Here is a 16907-nt window from a genome sequence, read left to right as displayed (position 1 = left end):
TACAACTAATTTGTATTATGAAAATTTAATAAAATATAAAACTTTATTGTATCATGTATCATCTCCATACAAATATATGTTTATATATATAATTTTATTTTTAAAAATTATCTTATACAATAACGGATAAGATAATGAAAAAATAAATCGTTATCCTTATCCGTACCTGATAAGTTAATGAAAAAAATCCTACTCTTACTCGGATACATACGATACGGGTCGGATAAAAGGATAAAAGGACGCCATTAGCACCCTACGAGAATCACCTATTTAAATAGTAAACAAAAAAAAAAACCAAACTAATTGAAAATAGGTTAATAACAAAAGTAAATATGAGAACAGACCTTTGACTTAGGAGCAAAAGATATTTGCGAATAATTTGCAAATAATTTATTTTCAGTACCTTTTTGAATAAATAGATGAACTCAATGAATTTCAGTATATTTTTTTTCTGAATTTTTTGTGTGTCGTTGACAAATTATATCCAAATTATTCTTGAAAAATTATTCTAAGAATATGTTTTTTCTTTAAAACATCATAATTTTAATACACTTACATGCATTATAAACAAAAAAATATTTGTGAACAATATGATAATATTATATTCGAATCATTAAATTTATAACAAGTAATTCTCCTAACCACTCCGGCTATGACAAATTAAATAGGTCCCTAGTGGAAGAAAAAAAGTTAAGTTTAATTAAAAAAAAAAAAGGAGGATAGTAAAGTAAAAGGACACCAACAAACGAATCTTGTTTTGGATAGACAATTAATACAGTTCAATCTAAGAATAGTTGAGTTGGGTTAAATTGGTCTAAAGTGTCGGCCCCCACTAGTTGGGAATATTCTTGCATGTGTTTACTTTTAGGGATGCTTTTGTGGTAAATTAAGGGCGTGTTTGGCGTGCCACTGTGTCTGCGGGAAAAAAAAAATTTACTCAGAGTGAATTTTTTTTTTCCCACACAAATAGTGTTTTGACCATTCAAATTAGTCAAAACTCAAACCCATTCCCGTTCCCGCTTAGCAACCGAACACGCCCTAAGGTAAAAGGATTCAGTGTTTTATTACTTAATTGATGTTTTAATACGGCCAAGTGAAGTGGTTTAAAAGGTGATTTCCTTATTTTACAAATCCAATCGATTTTATCTGTTCATATCGAGTTCTAACTATCCCCAACTTATAAAGGTGAATTTCAAATTGAATTTTTCAAAAAAGAAATGTAGATTTCAACTTCCAAGTCAAAATTACTATTGAATCTAGTAGGAGCAGAACTGAAAATGCTTCGCACCAAGAGAGAAATATGTATATATGTATGTATGTATGTCTTTATTAATGTGATTTTCATTTCACTGAACAAGTGTGAGTGATAATAGACTGATGGTATCCATCCACTATAGACTTTCAATTGACCAAAACGACACAAAAAAAAAAAAAAACCAATTATTAGTGGGTTAATAAAATAATGATTTGAGGAAGACTTGGCTTGATGACTTTGAATAGACTAAGAAAGCTTCAATCTACTTTGACGTCATTGCACACGCATCACGTACGCATTCACGCTTTTGCTATTTCTCTCTTCTCTTCTATATATGTTGTTCAACTTGATTGAGGTAATTTTTTGTGGTAATCCAATTAATCCCATAATTATTGGAAAAGAAAGGTACAGTTACAACTTAAATATATAATAAGGTCATTTTTACCTACATTCCCACTTTTCACTTTCAGTAGGAATGCTTTATTGGGCTCAACATTTATCCATGTTTTTTTTATTTTTATCTATTTTACAAGGAATACCTGCCATTTGAGCCTTAAAAAGCGAAGATTTTTATTAATATCCCTGAAACAAATCAAAATTTTAAAAATGCCCCTGTCCCCAATTTTTTTTTAAAAATGCCCTGACCGCCTGGGCCCAGGGCGGCCCAATATTCCCTGTGAGGCGCCACCCTATGGGGCGGCCCATAGCACAAGTGAGGCGCCACACAGCAGGGCGCCTCATGTGTGTGTTGATTTAAACCCCGTTTTCTGCCTCTGTCACTTCTCGATTTGAGAATTTCGCTCGAGGCGAGAAACTGAGTGAATAAGTATGTTTTTTAATTATAATAATTAGTCATTACTGTAGTTATTTTTTACTGTTGTAATTACTGTTGCGTACTGTACATTTACTGTTGCGTACTGTACATTTACTGTTGCCTACTGTACATTTACTGTTGCCTACTGTACATTGTCTGTAGCGTACTGTATGTTTAGGGTAGCAATTTAGTTGTACAAGCACTGTAGCGTACCGTATATTTACTGTAGCAATTGCTGTACACGTACTGTAGCAACATTGTAATTTTTTTTTAATTTTTTTTAATTATTTTTCAATTAGTCATTTATTTTTCAATTAGTCATTTATTATTGTACCCATTATTATGTCATGTAATACTTGTAATTTTTTTTTTTAAATGTAGTTTGTTAAAGAAGAGATGTTAGTTGCACTGTATGTCGGCGGCAAGCTAGAAAGGGATGAAGATGGCGTGCATTACACGAAAGAAGTCGCATTTGGCTTCGAGATTAATGAAAATACCACATTTGAGGAACTGAAGGAGCTAATATACGAAATGACATATGTAAACCCCAACAGGTATGAAATAGAATTGGCTACACGGATTGACAACTCACGTGTGGGTGGTAGACCTTACTTTGTTAAGTTTCCAATAACAGATGCCAATTTGTGGAGAGTTGTGTATACTCAATTTGTGGCTTGTGGGGTCCCGGTGATGGACATATATTCGAAGAGGGTTCCCCGGACGAGGGCTGGACCTTCAAGTTCGGCTGGGGCGGGACCTTCAGGTTATGACAATTCGGGTTATGACAACCAGGGGTACCACCAGCACTCCCTTTATGACAACCAAAGGTACCACCAGCACTCCCCTTATGACCACCAGGAGTACCACCAGCAATCCCCTTATGACAACCAGGAATATCACCAGCAGTCCCCTTATGACAGCCAGAGGTACCACAGCCCCGGTTATGACAACCAGGGGTACCACAACTCCCCAGAAAATACTGAAGAGTTGCCACCACCACCCAGACAGACACCCATAATCCCTAGATTTCCAACTATGCCAGAGTCAGGACCGGTACCCGTTAATTGAAATGATATTGATATTGATGTTGATGCTATTGATGCCATACCAGAAAGGGAAATGGAAACGGGGGACGAATACCAAGGGGTTTGGGAAGCTGATGACTTATCAGATGGTGATGCAAATGTACCAGGTTTATCCAGGGCAGAAAAATTCCCGATTACAGGTCGGGGAAGTAAGCATCCGGTCGCCACATTCAACGACACCACAGCTTTCGAAGAGGCAGACATTAGTTTCTTCGGTCCTCGTGTTGAATACAATAAAGAACTTGCCGCAGGACAAGTTTATACCAACATAGACGAACTTGTAAAGAAAATAAATGAGACTCATGTTCATGGCAACTGGGAATGTATACTACACAAAAGGGACCGAACAAGGTTAGTTGTGCTGTGTAAAACTCACCCGCGCTGCGAGTTCCGCCTTTTTGCAACCCCTGTGGGTTCAGGGGAAGCATGGATAATTAAGAAGTGTGAACCACCTCATACATGCAAGTCTGCGTCCACAAGGACAGACCATGCGCAGCTGACGACATCACTAATTGCCGATGCAATTGAGGAGGACATTAAGTTGGATCCATCGATGAGCATCAAGGCGGTGGCTATGACCGTCAGACACAAATACAAATATGTAATCCCAAAATACAACAGGCTGTGGAGAGGCCGTGAACTTGCTATCTGCAGGATATTCGGTAGTTGGAAGGATTCGTATGGCTATCTGGCACCATTGCTCCAGGCCATGGCAAGTACAAATGTCGGCACCGTATATGAGCGATGGCATGGCCCTTTTTTTGATAAAGACGGAGTACTAATAGAGGGAGCTCAACAATTCAAGGGCATAGCATGGGCTTTCGGTGCTTGTATCCAGGCTGTGCCATACATCAGACCCGTTATCAGCATTGATGCATGCTTCATGTCTGGCCGTTACGAGGGGAGGCTACTGATAGCATGCGCATATGATGCTGAGAACCAGCTGTTGCCTTTGGCGTTTGCAATTGTTCATAAAGAGGACGGCGAGAACTGGGGATTCTTTATGCAGTTTTTAAGAAGACGGGTGATTGGGGAAGGGAAGTTTTTCTGCGTGATATCAGACCAGCACAAAGGAATAAAATATGTTTTTGATCGTGAAGATTACGGTTGGTCAACACGTACTGGCCAGTGTGGGCACAGGTTGTGTATGCAACACGTTGCGGAGAACCTTTCCAAGGCAACCGGGGGCGACAAGTGGGTTACTGATACATTTAGATGGAATTGCAGAAAGAAAAAGCCGAGAAGGGTGGTAGAGATGACTAGCAGTTTTGCAAAGGTACATGTATTTCAATTGTTTACATATATTATTGTACTTTAAGAAAACAATTTTTTTTAGTACAATTGTTTACTTACATTATTCTATTTCCTTATTTTTTATGTAGTACATGCCAAAGGAAAATCTCTACTTAATGAAGGTGGGCAAAAATAATCCCCGAGATGTCAACGAAGATCCAGCATACGAGAAAATATATCAATCCCGTGATGGAGGTTGGCGTTGGGGAATTATGACCACCAACGGGTCCGAGTCGCTGAATGCAGTATTCAAGCAGAGCCGGATGTTGCCTGTGGCTGCAGTTGTAGAAGACACATTCTACAAGTTAAATGCCTGGTTTCAGGAACGACGTGCTAAGGCCGCAGAATTAATAAGGATGAACCAGTCATTTTCAACAAGGGTGGAGGAGAAACTAAGACGACACAGGGACAAAGGTGCAACTATGACCGTGATCCCGATGGGTAATGATGAAACAGAATTCGAAGTGCAAAATCCAAATGAGTACGTTCCTACCAGCCGTAAACCAGACGGCACTATGGCGTTTGTCAAGAGGGCTTGCAAGTACGTGGTTAAATTCGGAGATGCCAGGGCGGTAACCTGTACATGCCAGGGACCCCAACTAAGTCACATACCATGCAGTCACGTGATGGCGGTATGCCGAGTGAGGAACTACTGCGAGGATCACTATGTTGCTGACATGTACCGTACCGATTACCTTGCTTCCACTTGGGGTGGATCTTTCCATTCTTATCCCGATCAGCACGAGTGGCCTGCATATGTCGGTGATAGAATACTCCCTTCAGAAGGATGGATAAGGAAGGGGAGGAGGAGACACAAACGTGCTATAATGACCATGGACGAGATGGGTGGTAGAAGGCCATCGGGAAATCAGGCTCGCCGTTCCGTTTCTGACAGGCGCAACGCAGGTATGTAGCATTTTTCGGAATTCATTTATGATTTTATTATATTACTAACTGAATTGTATTCTTATTTTCAGATGCCATAAACGCGCACAACGAAAGAGAAAATGCTAGAGTTGTTGCTGAAGCAACTGGTAGAACACAACCCCCCCTCCTCCGAGCCAATCATCTAGTAGCCAAGCCTCTACAAGTAATGCCGCACCTGCAGCTCATACCAGTACAACTAGTCGTTTGTTAGGTTTATTGAGACGTCATGGTAGGGGCAGATAAACTTGCTATTTTGCTTGTGTGAACTTTTTTGTTTATTGTAATATATTTCTGATTGTAGTATTTTTACTATGGGACCGCTGTATTACATTGGCGCGCATATTTTATGTTGTTTGCACTTTACATTTCGTTATTGTAACACAGTTTAATAATACAATTAAAGTTGAACAATATAATTAAAAGCGTAACAATATAATTAAAACCGTTAGATGTTCAATCTATTATAAAATATGCTTGGAGACCAAATTTTACATTTTTTGACATACTCATAATATTTTATTTTTTGACATACACATATACATAAACCCTAAACTTTTTTCACAAAATTATTCAAATCAAAATACTAAGATTTCTCTAAAAAAAAAAAAAAAAAAAAACGCACACATGAGGCGCCCTGCTGTGTGGCGCCTCACTTGTGCTTTGGGCCGCCCCAGGGGGTGGCGCCTCACAGGCTTTTTTGGGCCGCCCGAACCCCAGGCGGTCAGGGCATTTTTAAAAAAAAATTGGGAGCAGGGGCATTTTTAAAATTTTGATTTGTTTTAGGGATATTAATAAAAATCGCCGCTTAAAAAGGCACAGTTATTGTGGGCTCTCCTTTAAGGAACATATATGATGTAATGTTTCTTAATTTGTATTTTAAAAAATATTGTATTATTGTATCTATATTAATATTATACTCATCCGTATCCATATGGCATAACTTGAAACATGCAATTTGCACACTATTTTGAATTGTCACACACAAATAATGTTGAAAATTAGCATTATATGATAAGTCATGCAGATTTGCTTAGCAAGGAGTATTGTTGTACAAGTATAATATGTTGGATCTATTTTTATAAATTGAGTTTTATCTCCCTACAAAAAAAAATGAAGTATATTCATAAATTAAGAATTTATAGTTATATAAAACTAGTTAAAGTTTTATCATATTGGATTTAAAACGTGTATGATTATTTTAAAATATATTATTCTAAATATAATGTGAAAATGGAGGAGACTAAAATAATTAAGCATATTTATAAAGGGTGATGCTATACTCAGGACAAAAATTACAATTTTGAGTGCACCCGCAAATCTTTTTTAATTTATATTGAATTTGCCCTTCATTTAAAATTTTCATCCAAAAATGACAATATATATTTTCATGAAAATATTTAATACGCAACTAATTCGTGTATTTTTATGGTAAGTATTATAAGTCATGTAATTTTCATTCTCTTTCCATATTTTAGCATTTGGTAAGATTAATTTTTTTTGTGAAATTTTTCAAACTTAATTTAATTTCTATAATGATTATTTCGTTCAAAATATGTAGTATAGTATTGTAAAAAAATTGAAATAAAATTGGGTGATTAAACAAGTTTCAAAAAATGTTAGACTCCAATTATAAAGTTCTTTATTTTTAAATTTCAAGAGAAATGATTGGTTCATTAAAATTCATCTTACAATGGAGTATAAAAAACATATTGAGACTCTTAAAAATAATTTTAATTGATAATAGTTCGTATATCTTATAATTTCTAGTAAAACTCGTATGAGATGATAAATCAACAAATGTTTTAATTACAAAACCCTTTAAATTTAGCAAAAGAAAAATGAGAAAAACATAGAAGTAAAAATACTATTGAAATAAATAGGCAAACACAAAAAAAGAGAACATTTCTCGTGAAAATTAAAAACAAAAAAACTGGATAAATTAGTGAAGTTTAGAGCCTAATATTTCTTGTGACAACTTGTTTAATCATCCAATTTTATTTCAAATTTTTTATTTTTTTACAATACCATACTAAATATTTTGAACGAAAATAATCATTCTAAAAATTAAATAAAGTTTGAAAATTTTACAAAAAAAAAACTAATTTTACCAAATACTAAACTGCGAAGAGCAATAGAAAATTACTTTAATTAATACTTGATAGTACCGACCATAAAAATACACAAATTAGTTGTGTATTAAATACCTTCTTAAAAAGATGTATTGTATTTTTTAGATGAAAATTTTAAATGAAGGACAAATTTGATATAAATTAAAAAAAATTATCAGTGCACCAAAATTATAATTTTTGCCCTTAATATAGCGTCACCCATTTATAAATTAAGAAGAAAAAGAGAGGCTTGACTGGATGGGTCATCATAATAAAATTAATGCAAAAGTTCCATACAAAATATTAACTATAGATTTTATACTAATTAAATTGATCGTTCAACTTCTCGAGAGGCCGCAAACTCTGATACAATCTGTAAGAAATTGTCTAACTAGACCCAAACTTGACCTGACCAGAACCAATCTGAAGTCATATATAACTCAACGATAATATTCTCTCAAGTCAAACAGACCTAACCCGAACACGATCCGACTTGTCGATCTTATGCCATTTTAAAAGTAACAAATCTTACTCGTCTAAAAAATTAACCTTGTGGATATGATCGTCTTGACTTAAATTAATATCACTTGATCCCAAAAACAAATTAAATTTAAATTGACAAAATGTGAATGTTAAAACAGTCACAGACAGCCCGTTGAGATCTGGACTTAAACCGAAGCCCACAGACAGCCCGTTGGGCCTACATGTTAAAACAGAAACAGCAGTTTAGGTTATTATTTTGGACGGCTCACCTCCTCTCTTTCCGCTCTTTCGCTCTTTCGCTCTCTCTGCTTCACTCCACCAGATCGCCGTCGCGCCGCCAGCAGCGTATCCTCACCTCCGCCCCATAGTTTCAAGTGTTGAGTATACGGTACACCCTCTATTGCTAGCATTAATGTTTCACTTTACTGTTGCTTAACTCCCCACAGTTTGCTTTTGCTTTTGCTATCTTCCCAATCAGATATATTACTAGTTGTTTTGTTTGAACCCTCTATTTATGTCTTATTTTTTTCAAGGGTCAAAAAAATACTGAAATGAACCTGTTGGAGATTAATAAACAAAACACATAAATTGGAGATGCTATAAATAATTTGTCTTATTTCTCTTCTTTCTTTTTTTTCAAGGTTTTAAAGTCGCCAGGTGAATAGATTGTTTGGGGAATCAGCTGACAGGGAAGAGACCTTGTTATGTGAGTTAACTAGGCAGCTGACAGGGAAGCAATCTTGTTATGTGAGTTAACTAGGCAGGGGCAGCTCCATACGGAGAAAATAACAGTAAACCCCTCTATGTTTGTAGTAATTTTGAATTTATTTGTCTCGGTTTGATTTTTTTTTTCTAATTAATTTTTCTGTTTACGTATTTTAGAAATTGGCAAAGAAAACATCAGAGTGCAACAATCTCAAAAAGAAGAACTTGTCTCTCTCTAAAGAGCTTTCTGCTCTTATAGTAGGGTTTGGATTTCTTCTCCCACTCCTCTCCCTGAATTCTCTCTCCACCCCCAGATCAGTCGTCATACAATCAGTTACAGTCTATGTGCCACGTATGTAATTCACAGTGAACCTAGTTTTGGTCTCCTGACCCCCCTCTCCTCCCTGCAACACAACCACTTCTCCTCTCCCGACCCCTCTTCCCCTCTCTTGCGCCACCTAACCAAGTCATAAATTCCGAATAAGAGAGCTAGAGGTGCACTTCAAAATTAGAAGCCCACAATGAAATGAGAGCTCTCCGCCTCACCTCCGCCGCTGCTACCTCTGCAACTATCCGACCATTTGTCTCTCTTCCTATCCGCCTCTTCTCCGCTCAGACAGCCTCTGACTCGGAGTCTCCTCCAAATCCCGATTTTGATTTTGATGGCTCAGATTACACCCTCCCTTCCACCCCCTCTCCTTCCCAATCAAATCCTAGGCTGGACTCATACTACCGAGCGAGAGCCGATGAAGCTCTGTTCGGTAAGAAGATGCAATCTCCATTGCAAGAAGAGAAAGAGAGGGAGAGAGCGACTAGGCTTGCCAGATCCCTTCCAGAAGCTGCACTGGAATCGCCTGACAACATGGAAGAGGGAGATGATATGGTGGTAAGAGAAGAAGACCAAATGTCTCTTTCGGTGGGAATTATTGGTGCGCCTAATGCTGGGAAATCGTGTCTGACTAATTTGATGGTATAGTTCTATTTTTGGTGGCTGCTCTGTGTCTAATTTGTATTTCATACCTTCCGAATTTATACTTGTCTATTTTAATAATAAAAGGCTCGTTCTTGGTAGAATTACATCATTAAGATTCATTCTAATGCCATTCACTTTATACCGAACAGTAGTTGGTTTCTTTAGGCAATTACATTTAAGGCTCTCTTTGGTTTGAAGTTCCATGTATGGAGACAGTTTTCATTCACAATTTTGTTGCCTATATCTTTACCTTTCTGGTGCAGTAATGAATTACAATTTACAATGCTAACACTCCATTCTCTTTTTATTTACATTTATATTAGGTGGGAACAAAAGTGGCGGCTGTGTCAAGAAAGACAAATACAACCACACATGAAACTTTGGGAGTCATTACTAAAGGGAATACTCAAATTGTAAGTTTCATTACTTGGTACAGGACCAAACTTCCCAAGTATTATGTATTTTTTGGCTAAATTTAATGCTTAATTTGAAATCGACCCTGAACTGGTGGGTGTTCTTAGTTTTGATCTATGGAGCATCTTTGTAAACAAAGAAAGATGAAAACAGAGACAAAAGAAAATAGAAAATTCACCTGGTTCAAGCTGGCATGGAATATGTTGTAATATTCTGTTAGATGTTGTACAAGTTCCATTTTTTTTTTTCACACATCTTATTGTTTACTGCATTTTTTGTATTTTACTTTTGCAGTGTTTCTTTGATACACCAGGGTTGATGATAGGATCCCACGGACACCCTAAGGCAACTGATGTTAGATTTCGAGTGGAGAGTGCTTGGAATACAATCAACCTATATGATATGTTAATTGTAATTTTTGACGTGCATAGGCATTTAACCATGTAAGGTCTCTTTTTTTTCTTATGCCTTTTCTTTGAAGTATAAATTACACACCACTGTTGAAGGATTCTTAAGTATTTCCTACTTCCAGTATTGGTGCCAAAAACTCCAACATAGCATTTTGTTTTCTGTCAAGTTTTACTTGCACTAATTTGTGCCCCTGGATTCCCCGTAATAGTTTTTATTTGAAAAAAAAAATGAATGAAAATCTTCATTAGCACTGATGTAGAATATATTATTTTGTTGGGACATCTTAGTATAAAATGGCACATGGCACATTATTACTGAGCCAGTGACTATGATTTCATCCAACTTCTGCCTAAAAGATGACCGCCTAGTCATTTGGATAGTTTAAGAACCAAAATGTGAAATCTGAAGCTCTAGGGTCTAAATTTGCAAATGTATAATACTTCAAGGGCTTAGGACCCTATGGTTAATAATCTTTTGGAGAGGTACTCCCCTTTCTGCTTCTCATTTAAGGAGAGAACACTAAGGGTGGAAGCAGTTGATATAAGACAAGAAAAAAAGGGAAATGATTAAGAAAATGTAAAAGGAGGGTTCTGTTTGCTTTATTGTGAGGTAGAGATGTTTGTCATTGGTTTTCGGTTATCCAACTTATTTATGGCATTCATTATGCAGAGTATATTGGTGTTTTGCTTGGTAGATCGACAGACCTAATATTTTCATTATCAATTATTGTATTCAGTAGTTGAACTACTTGAAGAAGCAGACACATCAAATAAAATTCTTATATGTTGGTTTGTTTGTTTTGCTTTTATAGCCCAGATAGAAGGGTGATAAAGTTGATAAAATTACTAGGTAAGGAGGAGCAGCCTGATCAAAAGAGGATACTTTGCATGAATAAGGTTGATTTGGTAACCGATAAGAAAGATTTGTTGAAAGTTGCAACAGAATTTGAAGATCTCCTAGGATATGATCGGTATATGACATACTATTCTTTTTCCATGTGTGCATTCACCTGCGCAATTGTGTTGTAATCAATTAGTGTCCATGTGTCTGGTTGATTGTTTTAGTTAATTTGCTTATGTTGTATATATAATTTTTCTTTGTTTGTTTCACATAGTTGTGGTGGGTAAGTCAGATTTGATATCAAGTGGTCTTTTTGGAATGTAGGTACTTCATGATATCTGGGCTAAAAGGTGCTGGTGTAAAAGACCTTGAGCAATACTTGATGGACCAGGTATGTTTGTACGAAATGGTATTTCATGGTATCTGTGCTAAATGGTGTTTTTCTTGTGCAATACTTGATAATTCTCCTCTTGAACACATATTTTATTTACAAGTTATTGCAACATCTAAATTCAACTGTAGCAACTGCTTGTACCACGGCTGTATTTATTTATTTTTATATAAAATTAAGGAAATTATCAGCACCAATTGGAAACTATAGATAGTTTCAGTTTTGTCGTAACTGAAACTTCAAGACATTTTATGAAAAGACCACTTATATGTAAGATTTTTATTTCTTTGTAGGTGTGTAATAACCAACTATTTGTTTTCAATGGAATAATTGTAGGCAGTAAAAAGGCCATGGGAAGAAGAGCCGGAGGTTATAACAGAAGAAGTGATGAAAAATATATCTATGGAGGTTGTGCGGGAACGGATGCTTGATCACATTCATCAGGTACTATTTTTTTTTTTTTTTTTTGTAAAACTTATATTTTTGCATCCTTTTCACCTGTTGTGAATGTTTACTGTTTTTTTTTTCAGGAAATACCATATGTGATTGACCATAAATTGATGGGATGGAAGGAGTTTAGGGATGGCTCTATTAGAATAGAGCAACACTTTATAACACAAAAACAAAGCCAGCGCCAAATTCTTGTTGGAAAGAAAGGATCTAAAATCGGGTATACTCTCTCTCTCTCTCTCTATGTATGTATATTTGAATTTTCCTCTCTAAATTATCAAAATATGAAAATTAGAATCCAAGATGGAAACATCAAAAGACAATTCAGGAAAGCCGTAATAAAAATTTCCTTACAGATACATTATTCTCGTATTTCTTAAATTCTTAAATATGAGATTACTTAGCCCAAGGTTCATAGAACTTTATTTGAAGGAATAATGTATGATATTTCTGTTTTTAGAGCAATTTTGATTCTTGAAGATTTTGTAGTGCCAAAAGAAAATTAGTTTTTTTTTAATGGGGGAATTTCATGTATACCCCTCAAAAACTCGGAAATTACGTATTTCCCCCCTCTAAAATTCATAATATCATATTTACCCTTGTGAACTTCAAAAACTTGCATATTTACCCATTTTAATGTTTTTTTCAATTAAAACTCATTTAAATTTTTTGAAATACCCATTTTACCCTTCATGTATACCCCCCCCCCCCCCCCCCCCCCCCCCCCCTCTCTCTCTATCTCTCTCTGTCTGTCTTTGACTGAGGCGTGGAAACTAGAAATGAAATGAATGGCAAAATTAAGGTTTTAATTAAACTTGAAAGAGCGGGAGTGAGAGGTGGTGTACTATACAGGACAGTTTTGAAATTTGTAACGAATGGTTCTAATGCTCCCCTTGAGGTACTATAGAGACGATGTGACCAGTCAAATTAGAGTTTACATCCTTTGACTTATCTCAAATTTTAAGTTAATATACTAGAGAATTCGAATCATTTATATTTCTGAAGCACCAATTTAAAGCAATAATTTACTGTCTGTAAATTCCGAATTGAATATGATCCGTTTTATGAATAAATTGAACCTTTCAGTTATACCAGATTTTTGGCAATGCTTGAGAAATTCGCAATTGATGTGGAGAGAACGAATTTGAGAAAAATCTGAAAACTGGATAAAAATGACGAAGCCAAGAACACACAAACGAAACCACAAAATTACTTGAGGGAGTAGCTTCTGACGCTGCTGGCTCACTTGTCATCCTCATTAAGTCTTTATTGTCGTGAACCCATCCATAAGTCACCTGGTCAGCTTCTTCATTAAATCTGACAGCCCGGGTCCCATTACACAGAGAGGAAGGACTCCTTATTTCTCTCTGACTGTGAGTGCTGCCCGATCTTCCCCCAACTCCTTTCTTCTTCTTCGCCAATAATATTGACCATGTCAGAATAAATTCTACCATTAAGGCACCAGCCTTTATAAAAAAAAGCATCAACAAAATCAATTTTCTCCTTCCAGAAACTTCCATCAGAATTTATGATGCATGTGGAAGACGAAAACAAGAGTCCTTCGGTTGCAATTGTCTTGAACCCTATTGATAAAATTTGGATTATCAGGTTGATTAGGGATCACTCAGAGATGTTCAGTAGAGACCCACATCTCTACTGCTCCTTAAGTTTAATTAAAACCTTATATTTAATATTAATTTCATTTTTAGTTTTTTTAGTTTCCATGCCTCTGATCAAGACAGACAAATAGCGAGTTTTTGAGGGTAAAATGGGTATTTAAAAAATTTAAATGAATTTTAATTGAAAAAACATTAAAATGGGTAAATATGTGAAATTTTTAAGTTTAGAAGGGTAAATATGATATTATGAATTTTAGCTTAGAAATATGTAATTTCTAAGTTTTTGAGGGGTATACATGAAATTCCCCCTTTTTTTATTATATGATTGGTGGACATAAGTTTGTTTTTGTAATTATGATCATTGCTTTTATCATATAATTGTTGTTCTCGTCATCCTCATTATTTTAAATTATTATTGTCATTGTAGGAGAATTGGGATCGAAGCAAACCGAGAATTGAGATCCATATTCAAAAGAGAGGTTCATCTGATCCTTCAAGTCAAAGTTGCTAAAAGAAAGGGCGCTTAGATTGATCGATGCTTTCTCTTTTGTGGCATCTCTTGCGCATCAGTTCTTAAAAAGTACTTTCTCATTCTCTCACTATTTTGTTCAACTTTGGTTGGAAACTTGTGGTGCTTGTTGATAGCATAACACACGTCCATAGATTGCTACCTGCCTTGATATATATATATAGATATATATATATGTGCGGGTGCTGGCTATTTGTTCAAGAAAAGATACTGAAATGCAGCAGTTGATAATTATAATTCCTGCATGGATACAGTTTCAAAAATACAAATGAAAAGGAACAGACTGCTCCTGAAATATATATATTCTATTTTGTCCTATTTTTTTGTGAAATTCTGTGTTTCTGATTCAACCTGGAATCCTGCAGACACTTCAAAGCATAGCTGAATCAGCTATTCAAAATTTACACGCAATCTTACAAGGACATGGTTGAAAATCTCCTGGTGATTGATTTTTCTAAACATGGCGTTGACAAGATGTACATTTTTGCAACATTTTATATAGTAGTTCATAATTTTATGAATGTTGTTCTTTATGAAATAGAATAGTCTGCTCTAAATTTCAAAAGAAAGAGAATAAAGATAGCCTCTTTAGTTGGTGTCTTGTACTTTTGTACAAATAAGGGGCATTTTCTAGATTATTGGTTTCTATTATGTTCTCAAGACAGATTGTAGAAAATGAATTGCCAAAGTTTGATTTGGCTATTTTTGCGCTGATTACCTAAGAAATTTTGTGATTTGGTGTTTTTGCTATAATAGATTAATTGATGTCAATTAGATGTCATTCGTTACAAATAGTTAATTTGGAAAAAAAAAAAAAAAAAAGGTTGAAATGAGGTAATGTAAATATAGAAAGTTGAATGATAAAATGTAATCATTTTGTATCACAAATTATCAGAGAACACGAGACGAGGTGATTATGTATTTGCAACTTACAATTTGGGCCTGTTAATATATAAGGCCATTTTTACCTACATTCCCACTTTTCAGTAGGAAGGCTTTATTGGGCTCAACATTTATCTATGTTTTGATTTTTATCTATTTTACAAGGAACACCTGCCATTTGAGCCTTAAAAGGCCCAGTCTATATGGGCTCTCCTTCAAGAAACACGTACCTGCCATTAACCGTGTATAGTCGCCTTTTATATATACTAAATATAACATGATCACTCTTAAATTAGATTAGTTGTAATTAAAGAAATTGACTAAAATTAGATTGGTAAACATAGTTAAAATCACATTTAAAAGGCCTGAACCATGATCACTCTTCTCATCTCCGAGATTAAGGATCAATATTTCGGTTTGTTAATTTTCTTTTTCATCATACATAGGTACGCAAATTTCATATCATGCATGTTGCAGTACTCTTTTCATTAATTAATTAGCAAAAGGGCAATATATAATACCTGTATCTAACAAAATTTCCATGAGTCGGTGTATATCCGAAATGAATTAATTAATTAATGAGCAATTATGCAATGAATTTTAAGCAACGTACATACATATCATCCATTGTTGTATATATCTTCCATATGTATATTTATATGGAAAAAAAATTGCAGGTTTATATATGGATCTCGAAGCTCACACGAAGCCAACTAATGAAATTCAAAAAGACTTGTTCAGACAACCAAGTACAGGTACACTTTAACCAGTTTTGCTTTACTTATAATTAGTCTATTTTAATAGTAATTTTCAATTGCAACAGAATTTTATAATCTTCATTTTACAGTTTAGCTAGAGTTCCTATATATATTACTAGGTAAAAGAGTCGATATATATAAATTATTAAATGAACTTGGAATAATTAAAGGATCTTCTATCCGGTGCAGATCGATCGATGTAACTAATTAATATATTTTTTCTGTTTTGAAGGACAGCAGCAGCAACAACAACAAAATGTGAATGAAGCTGATGAAACTGATGTTGAACAAACCCTCAAAAAAGAAAGTACTAATGATCAACAACCAATAATTAGTTACAGTATCACTTATAGTGCAGACCATGAAGTTCAATTAGCTTATTTAATATCACTCGTCTCTTTCTTTTGCTTCATTTTTTGTCCAATGATGATATATCAGGAAGATGATCATTATAAGGTAATAATTTGGATAGCTCAAGCTTCGGGATTGTTATCCGTTTGGTTATTGTGGGTGACGACTCATCAAGACAATGATCCCATTCAAGAGTTCCATTACTTTTGTACTTTCACTTTGACATTCTCACTTATGCTCACCATTTGCTTTTTCCATTTGTTGAACAAAAAGATCCCTTTATCCCACTCCGTTATTTCCGGTATTCCTATTCCTATTCCTATTCCTTTATGGTTCTGCCTTATTCCTGTTGTACTGATAATGACATCATTGACATTTAATGCATTGCCGGTGATTTATTATGACGGATATAATCCTAATATGTTGGAGGCGATGTATAAATATAAATTAGCAACGGAAGAAACGAGCTGTGCATGCCTTATTCCACCCGAGAATGCTGTTGAGGAGGTGTCATCTCATAATAGACGTTGTACCATTATTATTTTTTCCTTTTTTATTTTTACATATATTTTTTATCTTTAATCTAAAATATATAATAATGCAATCTATATAGATATAT

General features: G+C 35.1%; 1 protein-coding gene across 1 annotated transcript; it reads left to right on the top strand.

The window, feature by feature from the left end:
- The first annotated feature begins 8223 nt into the window (after nt 1-8223).
- Nucleotides 8224-15185, top strand: LOC144567877 (GTP-binding protein ERG-like). Its single transcript, XM_078318084.1, has 11 exons — nt 8224-8353; nt 8607-8756; nt 8848-9640; nt 9967-10056; nt 10352-10500; nt 11280-11438; nt 11633-11699; nt 12036-12143; nt 12230-12369; nt 14196-14348; nt 14663-15185. The coding sequence occupies exons 3-10, from the start codon at nt 9197-9199 to the stop codon at nt 14293-14295; spliced, it is 1257 nt and encodes a 418-aa protein (XP_078174210.1). The 5' UTR covers nt 8224-8353; nt 8607-8756; nt 8848-9196; the 3' UTR covers nt 14296-14348; nt 14663-15185.
- The last annotated feature ends 1722 nt before the right edge of the window (nt 15186-16907 follow it).

The sequence above is a fragment of the Carex rostrata genome, chromosome 2 (genome assembly GCF_964058835.1).
Source record: "Carex rostrata chromosome 2, lpCarRost1.2, whole genome shotgun sequence".
Taxonomy (NCBI): domain Eukaryota; kingdom Viridiplantae; phylum Streptophyta; class Magnoliopsida; order Poales; family Cyperaceae; genus Carex; species Carex rostrata.
This window is presented reverse-complemented; position numbering and strand designations above follow the sequence as displayed.

Coding starts and splice junctions, on each gene's coding strand:
- LOC144567877 (XM_078318084.1), top strand. CDS start 9,197: ATGAGAGCTCTCCGCCTCACCTCCGCCGCTGCTACCTCTGCAACTATC. Junction 10,501..11,279: donor GTGCATAGGCATTTAACCAT/GTAAGGTCTCTT, acceptor TTGCTTTTATAG/CCCAGATAGAAGGGTGATAA. Junction 11,700..12,035: donor AGCAATACTTGATGGACCAG/GTATGTTTGTAC, acceptor GAATAATTGTAG/GCAGTAAAAAGGCCATGGGA.